General features: G+C 41.0%; 1 protein-coding gene across 10 annotated transcripts in view; it reads left to right on the plus strand.

Annotated features, from left to right (window-relative positions):
- The window catches only part of PPFIBP2 (PPFIA binding protein 2), a 1,142,047-nt gene that overhangs the window by 878,688 nt on the left and 251,142 nt on the right, over positions 1 to 12,217 (plus strand). For 4 of the 10 annotated variants that reach the window (XM_069223543.1, XM_069223544.1, XM_069223553.1 and 1 more), the window contains one exon: positions 11,617 to 11,805. The exons of the other annotated variants lie outside the window; for them this stretch is intronic. In XM_069223543.1, coding sequence (XP_069079644.1) covers positions 11,617 to 11,805 — 189 coding nt within the window. The remainder of the gene's footprint in view (positions 1 to 11,616; positions 11,806 to 12,217) is intronic. 10 annotated transcript variants of the gene reach the window in all.

Genomic DNA, 12,217 nt, shown 5'->3' on the forward strand with positions numbered 1-12,217 from the left:
GCCTAGTTATGAGACAAATGCAACTGTGAAATGAATTGGAATGGACTCGGAACTAGGTACCCTTTAATGGAGGCGCAGTTGTTGGCTTGCATAGGAAGAGCTATGAATGAACAGTTAGCATCTAAGAATTGTTGTTCTACAGAGGTACATGGTAGCACGATTGTTTGGCATCTAAGGCAGACACAAGTATTGTGTTAGCCCCTATACAAGCAGTCATCTATGTCATTCTCAGAGGTGGCTGACTAGGAGAGCAGGGTAGTAAAGGCAAACCGCGAAGACAGAACAGGTATTAGCTGGCACCTGCAAAGCTGATCTCACATGCTAGTGACAGGCGTTAGATATATTTTCAGAGTTGAAGAGCTAGCTCAAAGGAACTGGGATACAAGCAGGTAAGCAGTTCATTAGAAATGCACGGTAGTATTGAGAGAGCATAGCCAAAGGAACAAGGAAATCGTGGTAAGTAGGAGATAATCAAAGAACGAAGGCAGCAACCAGATATTACACCGAGTAGTAGGCAGTACGGTGTATTAATCAATTTACTAATAGAATGGCAGTAATCCATCAGCAGTCCTCAGTGCCTAATGGGTACTGAGTGGCTGGGACAAGAAGCTAGAAAAGCAGGTGGTAAGAGGGACAGTGCAAGTCTTAGGAGTTACCAGCAAACAATTGTCCAAAGTGAAATGATATTCCTTGTGCTAAACTCTTTTATAGGATTGATAGCGAGGAAACAAAGGCTCATCCACACTGATAGCACCACTAAAATGCTTAGTGTAAAGAATTCGGGTTGCACTTTAACCTCACAACAAAATGGTATTGACAAGCAGCATTTGTAAGTGAGAGGGGCCAATTACCAATTGCCAGTGTCCAGAGGCACATGAATGGCGACTTTTCTATTTCCGGAATGCCGAATTACGACTTTTGTGTGGGGCCTTTTCCTGATATGTTAAAAAGCACAACTGTACTGGAACCACTAGGTGTGGAGTTTTGTTGAGTTTGTGTAAGATCATTTACAACAACGCACCAATTTAAGTTACTTAATTCATACTTTTAAAAAATAATACATTATTTTCTCCTCACTTTATGAACTGTTTCTCTAAAAAAATAAAGTGTTATAATTTTTAGTAAATGTCAAAACATTGTGCAGAACAATAGTATACTTATTCACGTCTGGGTTTACCTACAGCGCAAAGATGAAGTACAAGTTACAAAATGTTCAAACATGGAGGAACAAACGATTCTCTCCCCAGAATGGTGGGGATGGGGATGGGGATTAATGGTTGTAAAAGAAGTGCTGTAGATGAAATTCTTTAATCTTAACAATGAAACTAGAACAAGCATTGGCAAGTGCAATAGGTTTTGCCTTTGTGATTAATATGTTTTTTTGGGGTAAGTTTTAGCTTGGTGAGCAGTTGTGCAATACAAGTTAAAGAAACACTGTGAAAGTGTTAGGACTTGTTTATTGAGAAGGGCAATATATTGTGCAGTAACTGGTGGTAACATAAAATACTCTTGTAGCTTCGGGTTATGGCGCATTACAAAACTAACCCTAAAATAAAATTGTGAAAAGCAGGTTTTTAAGGCAGAGATGATTAGTTACCTGTGTGCTTGTATGAAGTAACTGGTGGTAATATAAAATGCTCATGTACCGTAGCGTGTGTTTTATTTAATTAACCATGGAGAACCATCAACATCTCTCTGCCAATGTTGATACTGACCTTTGAAAACTTCAAAGGAAAAGACCGTTCGTATTTACACAACAAAACAAACTCTACTCGGCAAGCTGAACTCTCTGCTGCCTAAGTTTATCAAGGACAACCTATTTAGCATTTAACACACTACCAGAGAAGGTCATATCACTGCAGGACTCCACAGATTGTCATTCCACCAATCACAGTCCTAAACACATCCTCCTACCTTTCCGAATGGAGTGGCATACATGTACATTCTAGTATCTTCCAGTGTGTCAAATGTCTCACACAAAATAGGGCCTAGAGGATATCTGGACATCAGTGCTCTGCTATTTAAAACATTTACGAACATCAATATGCAGAACGATTTTGGTGTGTTTAAAAACCAGCATATGAGCAAACCTGCATTGACTATTCAAGACACACCTCTTTGTTTACAACTAACACCACTTCCAACCTTCATCATATGGATCGCCACTGGAGCATGGAGGAATATGTATACAGCAATGGGACTGAATTCTATTTAACTACACCACCACAATATATACAAGCACAGAGTGCTTGCACTCCTCGAGTCAAGCTGCAATATAAATGACAGGTTTTAAGTCTATAAATGCAGTGAATACAATGATGCTGAGATTGCTTTATAGCTGAGGTGGTTCTTAGAGTCTATTCTCCGTGGGTACTGACGTCGAATTAGATATTCCACTAATATAGGTGCAATGTAACTATTATGTTAAAAATGTGACTGTGTTGTAGGCAGAACGTGACCAGTCGCCATTTTTACGTGATTGTATGAGCAACACCTAGCATACAGAAGAAAAACTAGAAAGAAAGTTCCATGACACGGCCAGCGCGGGCGATATCTTATTGCTTTTTTTGTTATGGAGGGTGGGGTTGGCACAACATGGACAGTGGAGGAGATGGCAGGAGGGAGAAAGCACCATTATGGAGGAGGGTGGAAGGGAACTAGAACACCACAGACAGCGAGAGAAGGGTGGGAGGGAGGCAAGCAACAGATGAGTGGGTAGGGGTGAGAGGGATGGTAGAAACAACACAACGCAGGGACTGGAGAAGCAACATGATGCAAGGGGGGGGGATGGGAGGGTCTGGGCAACAGAGTGAACCTGGAAGGGGGAGCGGCAAGCAACAGCAAAGGGGCAACCCAGAAGAACGGGCCAAGCAAGGACAATGGCAGGCAACAAAAAGAATAAAAAGCATCTCCCAAATCATGAGCAGTGGAAGCATACACAGTCAAACAAAGAAGCTGTTCTAGGGCCAAGCTCCAGGTGTAGCAAAAATACATGAAGTGAAGCTTGCACGCACTGACCAAAGAGAAGCAAGAAAATGAATGACTATGAAGCCAACCAATGGTATGATCCCTGTAATATAACAAAATGTTGCAAAAGTGAGTGAGCATGTGATTTATCAGGCGAGTACTAAAGGGATTTTGTCAGGAGCACATACAGTAAAACACTTTTTATCCCGGATCTTCTGTGCATCACAGGACTCAGTAAAGCACTTCTTTTCAGAAGAAGTAAGACTTGAGTATTAAATGAGGCATTCTTGCTGTGGACAGCATCTTCTATTAATGGTCCCAAACAAGATATTCAAAGTTAAATATGAATAAACGTCAACAGCATAGAAAACCAGGCTGTGCGTAAAATGAGTTCCAAAATACAGAGAGAAAACTATAATAAGAAAGTTACAGATTCTATCATCTGGTAGCTGATTGTCCTATGTGATGTGAGTGGTACCTCAAAAAAAAAAAACAAGAAAGGGGTAGAGTGGTCACCTGTCTTTAAGGTAGAGCCTGTGGGGTGATTTGGACCTCTGGATAGATAAATCGAGAGTTATTAATGTGTCAGCAGATATACAAATCAGGCAAATTATCCCAGGGCTGATGACTCACAAAAGCCAGGAGAGTAGGGGGGCAGCCAAGAAGTCAAGTGAAGTCTGGCCAGTTTCTTGACAGGTGAGAGGCCATTCTGAAATGGAATAAGTCACTTTCCTGGCTGATCCTGGGCTGTTTCCCAAAAGGTGTGGGTCTCTATGATGCCTGAGGCGTGATATTCACAGGTCAGGGAAAACCTAGAAAGATTTTGTAAAGGCAGTGTGAAACAGAGTTGGGGGGAGAATCACTCAAAGGCCAGGCAAAGCGCTTTTACATTCCAGAGGTGTCGCTTAAAGGTCAGTGTCATGGGAATAGATGGAGCCTATCAGATGTCAATAAGTTCCTGACAAATAAGAGACCCTGCCTTGCTGTCTCTCAGTTGATCTCCAGAGTTCCTCAAAGGCTTGTACTTCTTGTGATTCAGACAAAGGTTCTCAGGGCTGAGAAAGCATGTGCAAAAGCATGGGCTAGATGTTACCATTAATGTATGAGACGCAGTGGCACCAGAGGCCAAGAGAAAGGAGGGCCCACTGCAGTCCAGATATGCCGTTGTTAACTTCCTGGTGTAGAAACAGTGGATGGGGCTCCGTTTCTATGCGTGCTCTAGGCCCAATAACAACCTTGCTAAACCACAAGCAAGAATGCATATCAGAAGTGCCCTGTAATTATGTTTTTATCCAGAATGGAATCTCCCAGCCGTCACCAGAAGAAAGAAGTCACCGAAAAAGTATGATTTGGTAAACATCCAGGCTACTCCAATATTGGCAGAGGCCCAAAGGCTAGGAGTGCAGAAAAAGTTATAATTATTTTTTTTAATCACAAAATGTTTCTTCTCAGCACAGGGTTCTAGCGTGCCATCCCCTCCCATTTCTGGTCGCAGGTAGAAGCAGAAATAAGGTTTGTCACTGGGGATTGGAGGGAATGACGGTCTTTCTCTTCAATGTGCTCACTGAGGCAAATGAAGATCTCTGAGCCTGCTTTCTACCTCCTCTGTCTCTCACAATGATTGTAAAAGCAAGCCTGTCAATGTGACAAAGTTTGATGCAGCTTGAAGAGCATACTATTTGAATATTTTTAACACTTACATAAAAATCTTCAGGGACAAAACAAGGGAAATAAATAAATTAAGTTCTTACAGTGTGTGTGCAGATCTTTACTGATCTCCTTGGGCTCCAACTGGTGTAAAAATAAAAAAAGCTGTGCGGGAAGTGCGACAGAGGCACGGAAGGGGCAACAGTCATTGGAGGGACAGTCGAGTGGAAGGGATGGACAACAAGCAAAGGGACAAGAGGGGTGCCTGCAAAAAAACGCAGAGCGGGAGGAAAGGTGGAATAAAATGCAGGCTCACACAGCAACCAGTTTACAAAGGCTACGAGCCCCTGCACTGCCATGTGAAACAAGCACGCTTGAAATGCATGAAGCCACTGGGAGACTTGTTTGCAAATGCAGATTCAGACAGCAGCCTGTTTACAAAGGCTACGAACCCCGTGCACTGCCATGTAAAACAAGCAGCTCACTTAAAATGCGTGCACATTAAATAAAATATGTTGGATGCAAAGATTAGTTAAAAGGCGTCAGTGAAACAAAAAAAACATGCAGCTTACAAGCAAGTGCTCACTCAAGGACATTAAATAAAAGAGGTCGGACAAACAAATAAGATGAGGAAAAGATAAACAGTAAAAGCTGTGCAGGCAAACCTCATAAAAGAAGTTCCACCCACCAAAGCAGGGTCAAGGGAAACTGATAAGAGAAACACACAAAGAAAGAACAGGAAATAGTATGCAACAGCCAATAAAAACGGAGGAAAATTAACTGGAAACCACAACTACAAATGAAATGTAAGGGCGGATGTAAGCTCCTTTTAAGATATATTAAATACAATAGATTTCACAAGCAGCAGGCAAAACCTAAAACACATTTCAAAAACTAATTCTAATGTTAGATCAATATGGATCAATGTGTATGTTGGTGCATGTGGCAAATATAAGTAATGTTGATTTTTAAAACATACTGAAACATTATTTGTTTTTTAAAAGTCAGTTGGCTGTTTCCACAATTCCAATATCTGGTTGCATTATTTGCACTTCAAAATCCAAACACAGTATTTTCAGGCTGTGTTATCTAATATGTTTTTAAGTACTTAGTGGTATCATTTTGTTTCTTATGCATCAAGAACTTTGGCTTGATAAAATATAATAATATATTTACATACATGCAGTCCGTTTTCTTTTGCAGTGACTGATGGACTGATCCGTTTGGATGTGCTCATTAAATAATTACATTATTTGCTCTAGTACATTGCACCTTCTGTTGTGGTTGCATACATTTGACGTCAAAGATCTACATATATTGTATATTTTTTTTTCCGATGGCATGTGTAGCTGCAGATACACATGCTATGCATATCGATTCCGACATCTAGTGTTGGGCTCTGAGTGTTACAAGTTGTTTTTCTTCGAAGAAGTCTTTTAGAGTCACAGGATTGAGTGACTCCTCCTCTTTGGTTCCATTGCGCATGGTCATCGACTCCATTGTTAGATTGTTTTCTTTCCGCTGTCGGGTTTGGACGTGTTTAATCTCTCTCCGAGATTTCTATTTGGAAAACTTTTAAAAACCTTCCTTTTCGTCGGTATTGTATCAATCGCATTATTCATCTTCCATCAAAACAGCAGTACTGTAGAAAAACAACTTTGTTCGTCCTTCGGGGCGCGCACGCCCAACTTGGGCCTGTTCGAGCCGACCGCATGGAGAGCCTCATGGATCGGACTCCATTCCGATTCTGCCCTCGGTGCCACGCTAAGTACCTATACACAGACCAACATCTGGTTTGCAACCTCTGCCTTTTTCCAGACCATCGGGAGGAAAACTGCGAGGCTTGTCGATAGTTCCGATCGAAAAAGACTCCTAGGGACCGAAGAGCAAGAAGGCTGGAAATGGCGTCGAAGAGCGGAGAACATTTCGACGTTACAGAAGAGGAACAAATGCAAATAGCAGTCTCTATCCGAGACACAGAGTCGGAGAAGGAATCTGAGGAAGACAGACCCATCACAGCCGGCCAGCATGTGAGTACGTCTGCCCCTGCACCCCCACATAAGAAACAACAGAAGGCCTTGGGTACGCCACTGCCGAAAGGCCATGGCTCGGCCCGAAAAAACACTGTTGCTGACCGACCCTGGGTTCGGCACCAAAAAAGGCCACGCCTCGGACGACTTCGGAGTCAACAAAGACTATTAAAAGCTCTATTTCAGACTTCAGTAGACAACAACAATTTTCGGAGTTGAAAATTAGAAAAACTGTTTCAGAGCCGAGACCTTCCTCATCATTTTCGATCCTGAAAAAACATCAAACTTCAGAACCGAAAAAGGCAGGTTATACAGAGGAACAAGGACTTTCCAAAAGACTGCGAGAAAGACATAAAACCTCTGAGGAAGAGACAGGAATTGAACTAATCCTTCAAATTATGGATGAGAGACAGTCTAGGATACACATCCATAAAGAAACAGGGAGAATCATCACAGCACATCCTTTAAAAAGAAAGAGAAAACTGGCATTTCAGGAGGAATTGGACACTGCACAGCCCCCAGCTAAAGTGCCAAAACAAAAAGAGAAGCCAGCACCTCCTCAGTCTTCTCCTACTCATTCTCCACACCTGCCTACCTCTCCTTAAACAAGTCCTACACCATTGCATTCTCCAATGCATTCTTTTGACTCACAACAAGACACTGTTGATCCATGGGACCTTTACGACCCTGATTCCATCCCAAGCAACGACCCAGACACCTACCCCTCTAAACCATCTCCACCTGAAGATACTACAGTATATAATCAGGTTATAGCCTGGGCTGGAGCCTATCATGGGGTTACAGTGCACACAGAACCACTAGAGGAAGATTTTTTGTTTAATATATTATCCTCAACCCATTCTAGATACCAATACCTTCCAATGCTACCAGACATGGTAAAGCACGCAGACCAAATTTTTTATGAGCCTGTGAAAGCAAGAATAATAATGCCTAGAATAGAGAAAAAGATTAAACCTGCACCTTCTGACCCTGATTACATCACCCATCAGGTGCCACCGGATTCAGTAGTAGTAAGTGCTGCAAGAAAACAGGCAAATAGCCAGTCCTCAGGAGATGCACCCCCTCCTGATAAGGCGAGCAGAAAATTTGATGCTGCAGGAAAGAGAGTTGCGTTCCAAGCAGCAAACCAATGGAGGATAGCTAATTACCAGGCACTACTAGCTTGTTACACTAGAGCCCTTGGGGATGAGATGCAGGTTATCATACAGCATCTCCCAAAAGAGCACCAGAAGAGGGCGCATCAGGTAGTAGAGGAAGGGCAAGCTATTAGTAACAACCAAATAAGGTCTGCCCTTGATGCAGCTGATACCGCTGCAAGGAGTGTGAACACGGCAGTTACTATTCGTAGACATGCATGGCTGCGCTCCTCTGGTTTTAAACCAGAAATACAACAGGCTGTATTAAACATGCCCTTTGATAAGAAACGTCTTTTTGGGCCAGAGGTAGACACAACAATAGAAAAACTACGAAAAGACTCAGACACAGCCAAGGCTATGGGTGCACTCTATTCTACACCATATAGAGGGTAATTTCGTAAGCCTCAGTTTCAAGGAGGTTTCAGACCACAACCCTCAGAGGCATCAACTTCACAAGCAAAACCAACGTACCAAACCCAGTACCAGCGAGGTGGGTTTAGAGGCACATATAGAGGACAATACTCTAGAAATAGAGGTAAATTCCAAACCTACAAACAGCCTGCAACACAGCCAAAACAATGACTTCCCTCACTCCCTTCCACTCAACAAATCTGTGGGGGGAAGACTACAGCAGATCCACACACGTTGGCAAAATATCACCACAGACAACTGGGTGTTATCAATTATCTGCAATGGTTATTGTCTAGAATTAATAAACACTCCTCCAAATATTCCACCAAGGTATCACAAGTTAATCGCAAAACATACAGTTCTGTTACAACAAGAGGTTCAATCTCTACTACTCAAACAAGCAATAGAGTTAGCTCCACAGTCTCAACTAGAAACAGGAGTTTATTCACTATACTTTCTAATTCCCAAAAAAGATGGCACCCTCAGGCCAATATTAGACCTCTGGCCCCTCAATTTTTATATCCTATCAGAACATTTTCACATGATAACTCTGCAAGATGTTATCCCACTGCTACAAAAACACGATTTTATGACAGCCCTAGACCTCAAAGATGCGTAGTTCCACATACCCATCCACCCAGCTCACAGAAAATACCTAAGGTGTGTCATACAAGGAAAACACTACCAGTTCAAAGTGTTACTTTTCGGCATAACAACAGCTCCAAGGGTGTTCACAAAGTGCTTAGCAGTAGTAGCAGTTTACCTAAGAAGACAACACATCCATGTCTTTCCAAATCTAGACGATTGGCTAATAAAATCAAGCAATCGTACACAATGCCAAAATCATACACGTAATGTGATAGAAACTCTGCACACACTAGGATTTTCGATAAACTTCCAAAAGTCACACCTTCAACCAGCACAAATACAACTGTATCTAGGAGCTATCCTAAATACTCAACTAGCTCTAGCGTATCCAAATACACAAAGGATACAAGCTTTTCAAAATCAAATTCCACTTATGCAACCAAGTCAGCAGTATACAGTAAGATTTGTCATGAAAATCTTAGGAATTATGGCATCTTGCATAGCAATAGTCCCACATGCAAGACTAAACATGAGGCCCTTACAACAGTGCCTTGCACAACAATGGTGACAGTCACACAGTGAACTTCAAGATCTAGTGTTGATAGACCGCCAAACACATTTGTCTCTTCAATGGTGGAATCACAGCAATTTAATAAAGGGGCGGTCGTTTCAAGACCCTGTGCCTCAGACCATAATCACGACCGATGCATCAATGATTGGCTAGGGAGCTCACCTAGACAATCACAATATTCAAGGGCAATGGGATGTCAAACAGAAACAGCTACACATAAACCATTTAGAGTTATTAGCTGTGTTCCTTGCCCTCAAAGCATTTCAACCTCTTCTCAAACAGAAGAATGTTCTTATAAAGACAGACAACATGACATCCAAGTATTATCTCAACAAACAAATAAGGACACATTCGTCCCAACTGTCCCTTCTAGCCAAAATAATTTGGAAATGGGCAATTCACAATCAAATTCATCTATTAGCTCAGTACATTCCAGGAATAGACAATCAGTTGGCAGATATCATCAGCAGAAATCACCAACAAACATACGAATGGGAGATTAATCCTCAGGTACTTCAAAAGTACTTTCAAAAGAAGGGAACACCAAACATAGATCTATTCGCAACAGGCGAAAACACAAAATGCCAAAACTTTGCATCCAGACACCCACATCCCCTATCCAAAGGCAATGCTCTATGGATCAATTGGTCAGAGATATTTGCTTACACTTTCCCCCCTCTCCCACTCCTTCCATTTCTGGTCAACAAGTTGCGTCAAACTTCACTCAACATGATACTCATAGCACCAACATGGGTACGTCAACCATGGTACACAACACTACTAGATTTATCTGTAGTACCGCACTCCAAACTCCAGTGCAGACCAGATCTGCTAACACAAAACAAAGGTCAAATCCGACATCCAGACCCCAATGCTCGTAATCTAGCGATTTTGCTCATGAAGTAATAGAATTTGTATATTTAAAACTCCCATCAGAATGTATGGAAGTTATTAAACAAGCACGAAAGCCCACTACTAGACAGTGCTACGCGAACAAATGTGTTTTTATATTATTTCTAAAAATACAGATTCTCTTACATCATCAATACAATACATTGTATGCTATTTACTTCATTTGCAAAAATCAAATTTAGCATTTTCCTCAATAAAAATACACCTTACTACAATATCTGCATATTTACAAACTATTCAACGTAGCTCTTTATTTAGAGTTCCTGTCATTAAAGCTTTCATGGTAGGCTTAAAACGCATCATTCCACCAAGAACACCACCAGTTCCATCTTGGAATCTAAATATAGTGCTTCCAAGACTTTTGGGACCACCTTTTGAACCCATGCACTCTTGCCAAATTCAATTTCTAAGATGGAAAGGTGCAACAATGGCTTTTTTAGGAAATATACTAATGGCTGAAATATGTAAAGCAGATACATGGTCAACACCTCATACATTTACTAAACACTACTGTGTGGGTGTATTATCACAATAACAAGCCACAGTAGGACAAGGTGTTCTAAGAACATTATTTCAAACAAATTCAACTCCTACAGGTTAGCCACCGCTATTTTGGGAGGACAAACTGCTTTGTAGTCTATGCATAGCATGTGTATCTGCAGCTACACATGCCATTGAACGGAAAATGTCACTTACCCAGTGTATATCTGTTTGCGGCATGTTGTGCTGCAGATTCACCTGCACCCTTTCTCCTACCCGGAAGCCTGTAGTCCTTTAAGTTAACACATTTGTACATATGTATATACATTTACATTTGCATGGACATCTCTTTTTCCACTTCTATACTCTATCACTCCTTCCTTTACCCTCTGCGGGAAAACAATCTAACAATGGAGTCGATGACCATGCGCAATGGAACCGAAGAGGAGGAGTCACTCGATCCTGTGACTCTAAAAGACTTCTTCAAAGAAAAACAACTTGTAACACTCCGAGCCCAACACTAGATGTCGGAATCGATGTGCATAGCATGTGAATCTGCAGCACAACATGCCACGAACAGCTGTACACTGGGTAAGTGACATTTTCCATATATATATATATATATATATATATATATATATATATATATATATATATATATATATATTATTTCTGTTCTGGTTGCATACATTTGGTGTCGAAGATCTTTATATTCATATATATATATATATATATATATATATATATATATATACATATCTATATTCATATATACTGATAATCTGTTTTCTTACAACTACTTTCCCTGGTTTGCGCTGTTTTCTTTTAACCTCTTATACTTCCCCTTTTGCAGTCGGTAGTAAATCTGATCAATGAGCTGCAGGAGCAGATGTGCAAGATGCAGCTGGAGATCAATACTAAAATCAAGGAGAGAAAGTGTCAAGCTAGAAACACTGATAACGCGGATAAAGAAACCACGGCCAGCACAAGTTCATTAGTAAAGGCTCCTCACCAGAGATGCATTAGATGTGACGGAGACACTGTATGAGAAGTACTCCAGAGCATGAGTTTTGTAGTGTTTGCTTTTCGTTCACTAACCATTAGTGTTTGGTGTGGTGTAATGTCTAATAATCTACTTCTCTCTTTAAAAACTATAACATAGGCTATTTGACATGGAGTTTCAGTGCACTCAAACGTGCAAGATAAGTTTGTGCTTCACTAATATACATTTTAAAAGTGATTAGATCACATGGCTACATTGCAGTTGTCTATTACACTAAACAGTAAATATAGAAGAATAGACTCGAGGAAAATCAAGATTTTACTCTATTTCATTTTTTGACAGAGGTAATATAATCCTCAAAAAATAGATATGACTAGACGAAATATGGTGGCTTGTCTTTTTTTTAAATCCTTCAACATAAGGTTTTGTTTTTTTGGGCGAGGTTGGTAAG

Source organism: Pleurodeles waltl, chromosome 3_1 (assembly GCF_031143425.1).
Source record: "Pleurodeles waltl isolate 20211129_DDA chromosome 3_1, aPleWal1.hap1.20221129, whole genome shotgun sequence".
NCBI lineage: Eukaryota > Metazoa > Chordata > Amphibia > Caudata > Salamandridae > Pleurodeles > Pleurodeles waltl.